Raw genomic sequence first — 16,204 nt, 5'->3', positions numbered from 1 at the left:
ATAATCTTGCCAAGTACATAGTTAATTGATTGAAGTTAGTGGTTCATCTTTTCAAGGTGTACAGTTGAATTCTTTGCATCATTAATCATGATTTCTAAGAACAGTGGTATTAACCATTTGTTTTGTATATATTCCAGGATTCTTAAATTCCTTTAAGCCCAAATACAACCTCACAAAGTTATTTTCACTCCTTTTCTAAGAGGTTGAATCATATGTAAGAGCCATTTTTTTGTGTATCAAAACCTATTGATTATTGGCGGTTTCACAAAAATGTAAACCAATAATGCCATAGTACCCCTGAACCGGATCAGTAATTCCAGTTACCAGTTATGAGTTGCTTCAATACCAGGTCAGATACATCACTTGCCAACCATTCAGATGGGGAAACACATCGCAGCAGTCCTATCCACCTGCCTGGGGGTCATTTTTCATCCTCAAAACGAGCGTTCTTTCAAGATGGATAGCTGTGCGTCTGCATTTCAAGCTCATAAATAGGCTTTCCCCAAACATAGCTTACGTGAACTTAGAGAATAATAATGAAAAACAAACAAGAGAAGATCCATGATTTCATGCCATTGGTATTTATCTCTATCACATCTATTCTCTATTTTCAGACATGTTTGGGGCCTTCCACTGATTTTACTTCTGCTTCTTATTCCTCTTGGAATATGCTTTCCTCACTTTCTTCATCTCAACATAACCAAATCCTATCTAGAAGTCAAAGCTCAGCTTAAAAAGCTGCCCATCTCCACGGAGTGTTGCCTGATTTTGCATGCAGAGACGTAATAGATGATTATGTGTTGAGGAAGTTTTGAGGGGGGAAGAAAGTTCCTCCCCCAAATAAATAAGAATAAATAATAAATATTTTTTTTAGGAAAAAAGTAATGGATAGCCTAACATTAAATGTTTTCACTGAAAAAATAATTTTAAATAATTACATGAGCTCTCTAGAGATCATGGCAGATAAGCTAAATTATAACATTAAACTAGGAAATGATTATTCTGCTCCATGATTTCCAGCTTCTTAGGGCCCCTAACCCATCTTAGCAAGACAGATATCAGCACTTAACTGGGAAATTTAAATTCTTCAGGGTTACTTGATTTCCTGGCTAAAATTAAGAGTCTAAGGAGGGAAAGAAATTTCTGATAATTAAGAGTCTAAGGTGGGAAAGAAATTTCTGATGAAAACTCAGTTTCATTCCTGATTACGTTTTTTCTTCAGTGAGATATCCCAGAGGAGAAAGTCATATGAAAATAATTACCAATACATTGAATTGTACATATTTATTTTTATGCATGCTAAAAGTAGTCATTTCTTTCCAGCTTCCAGTGAAGAGAAGGTGTCTATTATCTCTACATTGTCAAGTAAAAAATGTGAATCAGAACAGCCTCTAAGAAGTATCTACACTGATTCTTCACTTAATCAATTTTGCGACCATCTCACTGAGTCTGTTATTTGCCGTTTAACTTCAAGCATTTCTGGTAACATCAAAGATAGTAGAGCCAAAGGGAAAACATTGGAAAGCCAAATTGCATCATTTAACAAGATTATTTCAATTGATTCCCAAATGTTTGAAAGCAGGTCAATTTCTATTGGGGAACTTGCTTTAAGTATTTCCAATACCATTACTGAAATCCTTTTAAAGAGTAACGTTATAGAGGTTGACACCGCACAGCAAATGCTTCCTTTAGAAACAAAGTACGTTTACTGCCCGGGAGTAGCTCCTGATGACTTTGATAATCTCTTTCAAGATCTCTTAACAGGAGTGATTCATGTAATGTCCAAAGAAATTGGAATAAACCATCACCTTGAAAGCAATGGAAGAAAATCATTTTCCATGCTTAGAAGAAATAGGGTGACTGTTTGCAATGAAACAAATACCTTGGAAAGACAGAAAGGCTCCAAAGATTGGGAATCATCTAATTACCAAATTGATCCTCTCCTTCAAAAAAGTAAATTAAATTATCTGGCACGTAAGTTAGACAATCTGGCTGGTACCCTAAAAACTCATGAATCCAAAGAAGTAGTCAATAAAGTTTTTAATATTGTTTTAGATTTATTTTTACCAGATGAACATCCAGATGACGTTATGAATTCTGGTAAAACAGCAGGAACATTTTACTCATCCTCAAATGATCAGCAAAGTAACGGCATTCTTGAAAATAACTTAGGCCTCACCCCCAAATCAGTTTTTCTTCTCAATGTCGTGTGTGAGAAACTTATCAGAACACTTTTGGAAAAATGCACAAACACGGTTTCTCTCGATAATAGCCCTCTATCCAATGAAATATCAGCAGAAGAATATAAACTTTTGAAAACACTGCAAAATGTAGATGAAGAATCTGATTATTATAAGGGAGCAATGGACTGTGAACAAATTCAGGATTATATGTCAGACTTTTTAGAAAATCTGGCAGAAATAGATCAAGATTTATTATCATCAGACTCTATGCTTACTATTATTTCCCACAACTTGGTTAAATCACTGATGGAGAAACTACATCACAGCGTACAGCTCCCCCAGACCCCACCTTTTGCATGCACAAGAAGAGAGATGCAGGCTAGTTTCATAAAGGCAACCAGGCCAGAATTAACAGAATTAGGACAAGGTAAAGCCTTTTTAGGATTCATGAGTTATGATAGTAATGCTTTGACGGATTCCCTGAATAATCCCACTGCGGTTAGCTCCAAAATAGAAGCACCACTTGGCAAGAAATGTTCCGTAAATTCTACTTTTGTGTCTCCTCTCAAGAGACAGGGATCGAATGATATGGAGACAATACCCATCCATAATAAACCATATCCAGGAGATATAAATACAGGTGTGTACTCGGCCACATTTTTGGAGGAAATAATTTCTGAACTATTTTTTAATCTCTCTACTTCACTGTGGGGCAAAAATGAAATCACTGAGGGCCGGCTCAATGAGATGAATACATTATTTGTCAACAACATAGTGAAAGAGTTTAATAAAGCACAGGTCACTGCTTTACGGAAAGTTGAGGAAAGGCTGTGTTTTCCACCAATCCATGAGGAAACTATTAGTAGAATTGTTGGCTCAGTTTATTGTGATGTTTTTCAGCAATATAAATTGAGAGTGACCTGTGATGATAATCTAGCATGTGACAATACCTCACTAGCAGAACAAATAACTAATGGCATATTGTTAGAGATTCTAGACTACCAACTCCCATCTTGCTTCAGAGGAAAGCTCGCACCAAATTCATATTACCCTCTCCAAGCCGAAATTATATTGCAGAAACTTCATAATAAACTGAGAAAATCTACTTCCTCATTCAGTTCTTCAACAGGCTACAGTACCATGTTGTCCCATTCATTTTTAGAAGACATTATCCGAAGACTTTTATCTCAACTCATTCCTTTACCCAACAAGGCTTCCTCTTTGGGAAACAAATATTTCATGAGTGCCGATTTCAATGAAATGTCTACCTGTATAATAAATAAGGTTATATCAGCCATTTCAAAACATAAAATTTTGTTCACTATATATGATAATCAGTATCTATGTACTGGAAAAAACCTCCAGAAGATGGTGGATTCTGTTTATAGTAATATCATGCAAATGTCTGACTCTCTTGTTTCAATACAGAAAAGTATAGTCAGCCGAAGCCCAATTATGATTAACCGAATAGCCAGTTTTATTATCCAAGAGATTATTGATAATCATCTTCAGCCATTTTTGTGTGGAGAAGGTTTACCTCGTCCGAAGATTCCACTGGATGCAGTATCAAATATGGTTAAGCAGGTTCTCAGTGAAGTCACAGAGTCACACAGACTCCAGACACCATCACCCTTAGGAATATATCCTGATACATTTGTAGGGGAAATTGTTTCCAGACTTTTATCAAGGATTTTCAGTCCAAAACATAACACTGAAATTGAACTGGAAAATATGACCCAGAAAATAGTAAACTCAATCAATAGCCATTTTAACAAAGCTAAAATTCATTTTCTGAATGATGACAAAGAACAGCCTTACACTTCAATAAATACAGATATTGTGGACCAACTCGTCACCTCGATTTATAGAAATGTTTTAAAACAGCATGGGCTAGACTCTGAAGTTGATAAAGAGTCTGAAGGCAGTGATATTTTTGTGGAAAATATTACCAATTTAATTGTAGCAGCTATTTCAGATTATCTTCTTCATCCACTATTTTCTGGGGATTTGTCGTCATCTTCGCATTCTATTCCAATGGCTGAGAACATTGTTCAGGACATTCTTAGTAACATCAGTAAATCTACCAAGTCAAGGCAGACTTTATCTCCATATAACACCTTGCTGCCATACACATTTTTAGATGACATGATAAGAGGACTGTTATCTAGAATCTTTCCTTCTGCATCTAGCAGTATTCTAGACAGAGAAGCTCCAAAAGACAGATCAAGAGTGAATTTCAATGAAATTGCTTCCAAGATAATCAGCGATATTAGGATGAAAATTTCCCAACATGAAATACGATTTTCAAAAAATGAAGAGACTAAGTTTGTTTATTCAGAAGATGATGTTCAGAATCTCGTTGATTCAGTATTCAAAAATATTTCACAAAACTCTGAGTCTCAAGAACCAGTTGAGCAAAATATCACAGGCAGCAATGATATTCTTATTGATAGAATAGCAGGCTTTATCATTAAACATATCTGTCACCAACATCTTCAGCCATTTGTGGATGGAAAGTTATCACCTCCTTCATCATACACATATTTTGATGATGAAAGAAAGCAGTGGTTTTATGCCACTGTTTATTCCTCAGCTTTCTTGGAAGATGTAGTCTCAGGGGTTTTAAGCAAAATATTCCACAGGGTGTTAGGCATTGTGCAAACAAAATCAGTAAGAGATTCAGAAGATGAACTGTTTGATAAAGCTGAAAAACTCATACACTTGATAGCAGAGGAATTCCCAAAATTTGAAGTTAGCATTCTAGAAAATGCTGAGGAACAATTGTGTTTGCCTCCAGTGGAGAGAGATGTAGTCAAGAACATTATTGACACGGTGTACAGCAAACTTCTGCAAGAATATGAGATGGGAATAATGCCTGATGAAGATTTTCTGAATGACACAAAGACATTAGCTACAAGGATGACCAAAATCATCCTCGCTGAAACTTTTAATTTCCAAATTCATCCAAACCTTATAGGAAAGCTTCCTTTTACATCACACTCCAAACTCAATACTAATGTTTTGATGAAGAGAGTTCAATGTTACATTACCAAATCCAGATTTCAAAGGCAGGCATCAACAGTATATACTACCATGTTATCACATACCCATTTGGAGAAAATTGTCACTCAACTTCTATCTCAGATGAGTCAATTGGCCACCAGGACAGAACGCCCAGATACTTCTCAATCAGACTTAAGTAACACAGTCATAAAATTGATAAATGAAATCATGTCGATAATTTCAAAACATGCAATATGTATTGTTAAACATGGACAAGGGAAACAAAGTATGATTTCAGAAAAAGATATCCAGTCTATGGTTGATTCCATTTATGCTGATCTTTCATATTCAAATCTATACCAATCTCTTACAAAAGATAAAAAAGGAATAAGTAATATACCTGTTTCAAAAATAGCAAGTTTTATTATAAAAGAAATCTTTAACCACCATCTTCAGTCATTTTTATCTGCAGATAAAACTCTTCTTTTACCTGCAGTTGATCAAACACGTAAACAGAAAGCAATAGATCCTAAACAAAGAGAGTTGTCTTTCATTGTGAATTCGGCTTTCTTTTTGGAGGAAGTAATTTCTGAGCTCTTATGTAAACTCCTCTATGCATTCTCACATAATTTATTGGCTGCTGAAAACCCAGATACAGTAAAAGCCAAAATTACTGGCATTGTTACAACACTAGTAAATTCAATTGTTCTGGAGTTTACCACATCAGAGATTCTAGTTGCAGATAACTTTGATGCTGATATGTGTTTTTCAGAAGGATATAGAGAAATTGTTCAAAAAACAGTCAACCTAATTTATGAAAAAATTTTAGATGAATATAAATCTCTGATTCAAGTATACAGGGCTCTACAAAGTGACACTGTTTGTTTTGGAAGAAAAATATATCACTTGCTATTGGAGGAAATTTATGACTATCAGGTGCAATCACTAGTTTCAGGAGAACTGGTGCCTTCTTCCTTTTCTTCCCCTCAAGCCGATAATATCATTAGAAATGTGCTCAATGTCATCACAAATGACAGCCATACCTTGCCATCATGTGTTACTGTGCTGCCTCGTTCCCTTTTGGAAGATATGATTTACAAGCTGCTCGTGCATATCTTCCCCTCGTCCAACGGTGACAGTGAGCTAAAAGAGGAAGAAGTTGCATCAGACTGTGAGTTTGTAGATGCAACTTCAAAGCTGACAGAGGAAATTATCAAAGAAATATCTGCACATGAGGTCCGTCTCGCCGCAGCAGAAGAGCATGCTGAAAGTATGCAATTAGAAGTGATTGAGAATTTGGTTGACTCTATATGTAATAACATTTTGAAGAAATCTGAATTTCAAGCTGAAGTACAGAAAGGTGCAGACAAAAAGGGGGGCTCGTTCCTCAGTAAAATAGCTGGATTCATCATGAAGGAAATCATGGATCATCATCTGCAGCCATTTTTACATGGTGAAGAATCATCTTCCAGGGCCATATCTGATCACGGGCGTATGTCTGTACTTAGTAAACCTGGTAAAGAAAAAACACAGCCCGCTCTATATTCAGCTACATTTTTGGAAGACGTAATCGTTGACCTTGTTCATAAGTTTTATTCCCTTCCCAGTATTACTGAAGATTCTAAGAAAAAAGAAGTGCTAGAGCCAGACATTGTGGGCTTAGCTATAAAGTTCGCAAATTCTCTGATAGGAGAATTTAGGAAGAGTAAAATTAAAGTTCTGCCAAAAGCCGAGGAAATGTTTTCTTTTCCACCAATTGATAAAGAAACCGTTGACAAGATATCCAATTTTGTGTATGATCAGTTCATGGGAAAGTACGGATCTAGTGATATTCAGACAGATGATAAAAGTAACATTGTAATAGAAACGATTGCTGCTTTAGCCCAGAAGGCAATCTCTGCTTTCAAGATTCAACCACTCTTTTCAGGAGACTGGTCTGCCACCTTCTTTTCATTTCTAAATCCGGATAATATCACCCAAAGGGTTCAGCACCTACCACAGCAAACCTCTACACAGATAAACAGATCCTTGAAAGGGAACGAACTTGCTTTGCCAAAGCAATCGCATAAACACACGTCTGTAACCACAGACCAGAAAAATGTGTCGGACACTTTGGAAACAGACAGCGGCGCAATAGCTAGAAAGAAAAGTCTCAAAACCGAAAAGACATCAATGAAAAAAGGTGACGTCCAAGATACAGTAGTTAACTCTATAACTAGAATTATGGGAAGCAATGTGATTAACGTGCTATCCATGCCAGCTGCAAGTGCGGCAAATAAAAAGAAAGGGACAGAAAATAAAACAGAAGTTCCAGGTAATGAGAATGTATCAGGAGTCGCTTCTCTAACTACTAGTGTGAAAAGTAAAGCTAGGCCAGAGCCCGATTTGGTGGCAACTGTGGAAAGTAATGAAATTGAGAAGACGAGCATATCAGCTACAAAAGATGAGAAGAGACAAGATAATAAGGTACACATGCAGTCTCCAGTAGCTACTATGATAGTATATGAGGGGGAGAAACTTGGACCAAATGTTGAAATAAAAAATGAAGAGATTGACAAAATAAGTGTAGATACGTTTAAAAAGGAAGACAAGCCCTTCCAGTTATCTGTGATATCCAAAGCAAGAAATACAAGGACCAAACCAGAAGGTGGTTTGAAAACAGTTACCCAAAGGCCAAACAACGAGGATGGAAAAGACCCTGCATATCAAAAAGATGTAAATGAGGAACAATATTCAGATTATGAATATGTTCAAAATGTCACTGAAAACATTTATAACAATATTTTAGAACTATATCATTCCGCAGAATCGGCAGAGTGTTCAAAACCCCCCAGTCTCGTAACTGATGCAACATCGCATGTAATTCAAGACGTTGGTCAAAATTTTACACAGTCTGTTTCAACAAGGGATTCATCCCTCTCAATGGTCAAAGAGAAAGAAGATAAAGACCAACAGAGAAATAAAGAGAGAGAGAAAGAGAGCGAGAGAGAGAAATGGAAAAAAATAGAAAAAGTGAAAAGTAAGGAGATTAAAAGTGAACCTAGTAAATCAGACAGTCCTCACTACCCACCAAAAAGTAAACCTGGAATTGTTCCCGCTAAATTTTTAGAAGATGTTATCACCGAAATGGTTAACAAATTGATCTTTTCTTCCTCATCAGAAACACAAATATGTAATAGATACCAAAATGTAAGTGATGATGAAAATCAAGCTGAACTTTATGACATTGCTCTGAAACTTATGGACTCACTGTTAAAGGAATTTTCAGATGCTCAAATTAAGGTATTTAGGCCACATGAGGAAAATCAGTTTATTCCACCCGCCGATAAAGTGTCCTCAGTTCCTAAAGCACCTCCTAGGCATAAAAAGCCAACTGCAGAGGAAACATCATCCAACATTAAGAAATTGACTGGGGATAAAATGCCACACATGCCCAAAATGACTGAAAAACCTTCATCAAATAAGATACCTTTCCTAGATAAAATACAAGTAATTGATAAAACGCTGGTCAACAAAGTTGTTCATTCTTCTGTATGCAATATTTTGAAGGAATATAAATCTCAAGACTCCATTTGTAAGGATATAAAGAGCAATGGCGAAAATTTAGCAAGAAGACTAACCAGGGCAGTGATAAATGAAATTTTTCAACATCAGCTTAATTTCATATTTTGTGATGAGGTTCTAGCGTCAGCATGTTCGCCTCTGGAATCTAAGGATGTTGTGAGAAAGGTCCAAAAGGTGGCACAAACAGCCAGCAAAGAATGTCAAACATCATCGCCATACACCATCATGCTGCCTCACAAATTTTTGGGGAATGTGATTTCTGCGCTTTTATGGAAAATTTTCTCAACGGTCTCCGATGCTGGAGTAGAAACATCTGAGTACAATTGGTTCACAAAACTGGATTTCCTTCAAATGAAACTATTAAATACAGTTACAACAGCAATCTCCAAAGATAAAGATATGACCATACAATATGTAGAATCCTTACATCCCAATGATGATGAAATTATTCAACTAGTGATTCATTCTATTTATAATAATCTCTTGTCACAGTTTGGATCACAAGAGGTAATACAAAATTGTGTGGCCAGCAGATGCAGAATCCTTTCAGAAACCATAGTGGACTTAGTCCTGCAAGAAGTGTCCGGCAACCAATTGCAAAACTATTTTTCTGGAGAGCTGACTCCTCATCAGTGCACAGAAGTTGACAAAGTCGTTGAAAATATTCTTAAAGATGTCATCCAGACCACTGATGTTCCCCAGCCTCAACCGTCGCGTGTTCATATCCTGCCTTATAACATAGTAGAAGAAATTACCGTAAAATTTTTATCAAAGCTTTTATCTATGTTTCCAAATGTGGATGAGGAAAGAACCAAATCTCTAGAAACTGACATGCAAACAATAAGCTCAAAAATATTGAATTCGATACAAGAATTTATGTCCAAAAGTATGATAAAACTTGTGCCACCAGCCAAAGAATTGCCTACTGTACCTTTAGCTAACAATGAAACTATCGAAAAAGTGGTTAACTCTGTGTATGCCAGTGTTTTAAAGCACTCTGGCTCTCACACTTCTGTATTTAAAGATTTGATGGGTAAGAGCAATGTCCTCTCTGATGTAATAGGCCTTTTAATGGTGAAGGAAATTTCCAATTCTGAATTTCAACCTCCAGTAGAGGACAAAGTATCAAGTTCGGAATTAGTTCTGGAAGCTGTCAAAATCATAGAAAAAGTGCTCAGAATTGTTGATGAGTTTAAGTCCGGGGAAAAGTCTTCATCCAAAAAGCATCCTATGCTAGACGCCAGGCTTGTGGAGGAAGCACTGGCCTTGTTCTTGGCTAAAATAGTAAGGTTGCAAAGTATCTCATGCAAAGACGCAAAAAATGTATCAAAGCCTGAGTTAAACAAAATTGTATCCCAACTGATGAAATCTGTGACAGCTGAAATTTCCCAGAGTAACATTAATCTTGTTGCTGCTGATCCTGAATATCTTTTAAATTCAGAAAGTATAGAAATGATTTCTCAGGTTATTGATTCTGTTTATAGTAACGCACTGCAACAGTCTGGAACCCAGGAGGAACTTTATGATGATCTAAAAGGTACAAACACTGTTTTCCCTAAAAAAGTGGCTAGTTTAATTATTAATGGAGTTTCACATCTTCCAGTAGATGCAGTTAGCGGAAAGAATCCAAATGCTAAACGCTTTGGAAATCTAGACGTTAATAGAATTATTCAAAAGGCCCAAAAGCACGCTGCTATTGATATAATGCATGAGTTACAGGAAGACGAGTCCTATCGAGATTCAACTGAAAATTTTCCGATCAGAATCGTTCCTCATATTGGGAATAAAGCAATCAATATAGATCCAGAAATTATCTCAGATCACTTAGCAGTGATTTCTGTAAAAACTGAGCCTCTTGAGAAACTCAAGATGGAGTGTTTAAGAAAAACTGGACATAGCATAACTGAACTGCGAAGAGCGTCAATCAGTGGGAGAAGCTACTCCTTACCAGATACATCTAAGGTGGAAAAGATCAAGAGAGAAAGACGGATCTCATTAAATAGAATGGGACGACTGGATGTAAAACCCTTGGAGGTAAGTGCAAAAGCAATAGCAAAAAATAGAAGTGAATAGTGAGACATGGTTGTTCCGTGATTCCCTTCCTCCAACAGATATATGGGAATGCGTTATTTGTTGTTATTGTCAAGCCCAATAGGATAAACTGGTTGCACGGGTTCATCCGTGTACTCATATAATTTATTGGGACTTGCCATATCAGCTTGGGGGCTCACTCTAAAGATCTCAGGCTAGTTTTCCTAAGAAAATCAGTTTAAACGGGCATTTTTTTTTTTTTTTAAAGAACAGAAATGCAGGAACATACCCTTAACGGTAAAATAAGGTTGACTGAAATCTTAATCTTCAATGCAAATTTAGAAGAAGCAAAATCTCATGTAATTCCTATAGTATTTGATTGTGGATATCGAAAGCAGTTTTAAAAGGCCGCTTAATAGAATATCAGGACACATGAGGTTTCAAAAACTACCTAAAATACGTTTGACCTCTCAAACTTACAGCTCTACAACAGTAGTGCTCTCTTTACTTTTAGCAACATTCAGAAACAAACATTACACTACAAATGCTAGCGTATGCTTGTTTCTTATTATTTCATTTTAATTAGCCTTCCTCAATTTTCTCTGTGCTCTCAGTAAGTGCCCAGTTTCCTCTTTTCTCCCTATTCTGGATCCAGCTGCCCTAATGCTGCCATTTTGATTTCCCCTTGCTACGGACCTAGCTCTGCCCGAAAGCTTCATACCAGGGGCCCAAATATATTAAACCAGTTATGACTTTAAAAATGCCAAAACGATGGCCTTGTATCATGGAAACTATACCGCGGAGGACAAAGGGATTGTCTGCCTATACAGTTACATTAAGCTACACATTTTGATTTTTGTCAAATCCCCTTCCACTAATGGGTTTCCCTCATTAGACGACTGAGTGTGTTTAGAGATAATAATCCGTGGCCTAGACAATGAACAAAGTTTTCTAGAACCCTTCTCCCTGGAGCATAAACTTGAAGTGATTTTTTTTTTTTTTCCCAATACTGTCCTACAACACACTGAAGTAAGTCTTAGGGCTAGTAAATATGTTAAGTAGTACTTTATGTTTCACACTCAGATACTGAGATCATCATGAGCTGAGGCACTGATTTAATCTCCTTTGCCCTAAACTTTTTGGCTCAGATGACAGTCCTTTACACCTCTAAGATTTGTTCTTCTCAAAAAAAAAAAAAAAAAAAAAAAAAAAAAAGATTTGTTCTTCTCTATGTTCTGATACATCTATAACATTCTAATACAATGTTCCCATCATTGTATTAGCATATTACTTAGTAGTCTTCATTTATATAAAGTAATCCCTTGGGGGTAAAATTTGTGTGGCCTCTAGAATAACATTACTCAAAATTGTTTTTTAATTATCTGTAAAATTGTCTGTTACAAATCTTACTCTTAGTCACTGCCTCACTTTCTAAACCACTAGTTCCCTCTACTAACACAGAAAATCAAAATTGTGTTTTAATTTCTTTAAAAAGATGTTTCTATATTTTTTTCCATAGAAGATATTCTTTTAGGGCACCATTGTCTGAAAAACTGGCTCACCATATTACAAAGGGATGTCGAGGTCTACGATTAGTAAGTCAGTTTGGATGGAGGTTCTGTGGCATCATCAAAAGCTACAGAAATTAGAGCAATTCTAATTATAGTTATAGTTGTCTTTTTTTTAAATCTGTTTTTAGACATTGAAAATGGAAAGTAAGACTTGACTAGGAGGGTAAAAAAAAATTAAGATTTATGTTTTGAATATTCTTTTGGAAAATATAACCAAAGGATCGGGAGTGGAAGAATGGGGATTAAGGAGTCAAAAATCTTCACAAGTTTGGTTATTAATCATCTTTAAAAGCCAAGATCAGACAATACCTTGGTTTTTTGTTGAATATATATACATTGGTGTTCTCTATGATTGCCGATCTAGAATTTTAGAAAAATCGATATTTCTGTCCCAAAATTTTCAAGGTCAATGAAAAACAAAAAGTAAATTATGACACAGCAAAATATAAAGCTTAAGAAAAAAAAGAAAAAAGAAAAGAAACCAATGTCAGATGTTCCTCTATAATTTGGAGTAAGTTCTGATACATTAAGATGATCTCTGGCATAGAAAATAAATGCTAGATGCAAGCATGTTTTTTTTATAACTTTCATATGTTTCTTCTTCTTAAAACATTGCTAATATACAAGTATAATGGCATTTGAAGATAATATTTCTTAAACTGAAACTAAAAATCATATTAAAATAGCTATCTTACAATAGAACCACAAGAAGAGTGATTGAGGCATTTGTTTTTAATGCTTGTTTTACCTTCAATTCCAGGCTGTTTGCAGAAATTCATTTCAGAATATAAGAAAGCCTGATATCACCAAGGTAGAGCTTTTAAAAGATGTTCAGAACAAAAAAGATCTTATCATTCGGTTAGTAGCTCATGATATTTATCAAGAAGATTCAGTAAATGCCACAGAAGAGGGACTAATGTCTGAAGGTGAAGTTGTTTTGAAAGAGGTTACACAAGAAGGATCCTTAGAACAATTTGAAGATCAAGTGAAAGAAGCCACGAAGCCAGTAGAAAGCACAAGCAGCCTGAAAAAATTTTTGTCTCTAAGCAAATGTTGTCAGTCCACATCCAGTGTAAATATTGAATGTATTGAAGCAACCTCAAATCACATAATAGAACCTAAGGCGAGAAAAGTTAAAAGAACTATTGCTGAGCTTGACATGGCTACGTGCTCAAGAAACATGACTGAAACAGGCTCTTGGGAGAAAAAGCCACAGAGTAAGGTGAATGAGAAACATAACTGTCAGCGACAGATATCTATGTTTAGAGATCTTCAGAAATTCTGTCCAAGAATGTATCTTAATTAGCCAGAAAAGAATACCAAAATTGTTCTAGTCTCCTCCTAAGCCTGGTAATATTTATGGTATAAAAGAAATCATTAACAGACGAAGTCATGAAACTCAATGGAAGGACAGCAGATAATGGAAAGAGACCTAGAGTAGTTAGAAGCCCAAGGAGAATAGAGGATAGAAATCATTGAAAAGAAATGCAAGTTAATGGTTTAAATCCATTTATTTAACAAATCCCAGTCCTTTTGTATTTTGGCTGGTAAATACCCATTGAACATTTGTGTAAAGAAAACTTATATAGGTAAGATAGCCCTAGAAATTGGGTCAATGTTGGAGGAAGTAAAAAAGACCCATATGGATTTAGATTGAGTTTGAATCCTGACTCTCACTTAATAGCTATGTGTCTTTTGGGTGAGCTACATAGCCAACTTTTTCTTAAAAGTTACTTAGCCAACATGCCCAAAATTAACAGGGCATCAAAATATCTTAAATATCACCCTTACAACTAGCCCATATGCTCCACTGTCCTCATGGGGTGTAGCTCTTGTCCCTACTATCATACACCCCTCAAATGACAGTCTGGATTTCAGTGATCATTAAGGTTGGCCCTGTCCAAAAACTGGTATCAAAACATGTTTTTGAAAAGTATATATGATGTGATATTGCCTGGTGATACAGTTCTATTGATTATCCAGTTGATAGGTTTCCTGGATATACACAAAAACTGAGATGAACAAGAGAAAAAGAACAGAGATACAACTCTGTTCCAATCATAACCTTAACAGGTAACTTAACACATATTCTGATGTATCAATTGGGAAGCTGTGCGTTATTTCATAACCAGATGCAGTCTTCAGAATAGCTTTCTTAAGCCTCATAATCAGAAAAGCTGACTTTATAGATAACTAAAGAAACATTATAATATTAGCAAAACTCAAAATGGATTATATGAACTATAATCCCAGTAATAGTAGCTATTTTAAAATTTTAAGAAATTCCACAATAAAGATATTCTCATAAAAAAAAATATGGCCATGAAATCACACTGAATTCCTAACAAATATATTAGAGGACATATTAAGAATGTTGACCAGAAAAGCTTCTCAATTGACCAGAGTTATGTCTCTGTTCCTTTTCTTTTTCAACTCAGTAAGATATGATTTAAAATATTTGTAAAGTGAAGAAATGGAAAATTATATTCTTCGAATACTGCTTAAATTTGTATTTAAAGTCTACTCAAACTCCAATATTATAATATATATCATCTTCCCTGAGTCATTTCCAAAAAAAAAAAAGTATCAGAAAGAGACCTTTTCATTAGAGTTATGGGATTCATCCATCTTTTAAGTAATCTCTAGAAGTTTTTTTTTTCATTATAGTATAGATTAGAGTGCAAAATATGCCAATAAGGTGAGAAAAGTACATGTCAAACTGTACTTTATGTCACACATGGTTTTCACTTTTCCAGAAAGAAGACAAGACTCTTAATAATGAACCAACACATTACTTCATACATAGAATTATGAGTTCATCCTCATACAACCAAGAAGATCTGATTTCATCTGCCAGGTACATGAAATTAAAGCAATATAACAATAGAAGTCTGAGTAAAAATTATACTTATGGGAAGAATGGCGTCCCTGGTAAAATTAGGGTTGGGCAAGTATTCAGCCTTAGACTTTCTTTCCCTCACTCCTTATTCTTCCCTCCTATAGCTTCCCATTGAGTAGACTTGTTGAGGCCTTCCCTTTTTCTACATAATCCCTCATTTCTAGTTACCTGGTTTCTACATCTTTGCTAGTATAACAGTGTCTTGGATCAAGAATTTTCTAGTGTGTTTTGGTTTTGGTTTTCATTTTTGTTTTCAATGGGACATAGGCACAATGGTATCTGCACTATCAACCCAAAGAGTTCCTACTCAACTCTCTTCAGTAGTTAAATGTTCTAGTGCATATAACTGCCTGTAAGAAGAATTCAAAGATTAAAGGAGGCAGTGTAAGGTAGAGCATTCAGAGATGAAGTCTAGAAAACAATGCATCTTGATAAGGACCTCTAAGTATAGAGAGCATTTACATGAGAAGATAATCCAGGTTTGGACGACTATAGAAACAAAGTCTGGAGTGTGTGGCCATTACAGGGGACAGAGAGAGCAAAGCATGCTGTAGACTTGAAATCTAATAACTAAATCTAGGAGAGTTAAAACGTGTTTAAAATTTTTCTCGTTTCTGAATATTCTCATAAGCCAGAAGAGGTAACATTTTAAATTATAGGAGAAGAAAAATCTGCCTGGTTACATTTTTTTCCACACAGCATGAAGCAATTGTTTCTTTCTGACACTGACGCACTATTTTGGGGACACCCATCATTGCCTCTTTTTCCTGCATAGTAGTTACTTTAAAATGCATTAGTAATACAAGCACCTCTCTATTGTTTATATCAATGATGAAGACAGAGGGCACAGATAACATCAAATAAAAGACAATTCAGAGCAAGATGGCAGACCAGGAAACTGCAGGCCCTTGTTTCCTCAGGAAAACAAACAAACAAAAAACAAGTACAATCTG

At 35.6% G+C, this 16,204-nt stretch overlaps 1 protein-coding gene across 3 annotated transcripts in view; it reads left to right on the top strand.

Moving 5' to 3' along the window:
* The window catches only part of FSIP2 (fibrous sheath interacting protein 2), a 74,999-nt gene that overhangs the window by 47,059 nt on the left and 11,736 nt on the right, over window positions 1-16,204 (top strand). For 2 of the 3 annotated variants that reach the window (XM_077883302.1, XM_077883301.1), the window contains 3 exons: window positions 1,324-10,784; window positions 13,113-13,574; window positions 15,109-15,209. In XM_077883302.1, the coding sequence (XP_077739428.1) occupies window positions 1,324-10,784; window positions 13,113-13,574; window positions 15,109-15,209 (10,024 nt within the window). The remainder of the gene's footprint in view (window positions 1-1,323; window positions 10,785-13,112; window positions 13,575-15,108; window positions 15,210-16,204) is intronic. The other variant, XM_077883303.1, reaches the window with a different exon arrangement.

Source organism: Canis aureus, chromosome 34, assembly GCF_053574225.1.
Source record: "Canis aureus isolate CA01 chromosome 34, VMU_Caureus_v.1.0, whole genome shotgun sequence".
NCBI lineage: Eukaryota > Metazoa > Chordata > Mammalia > Carnivora > Canidae > Canis > Canis aureus.
Note: the sequence above shows the minus strand (reverse complement) of the source record. Positions and strands in the feature narration are given on the sequence as shown.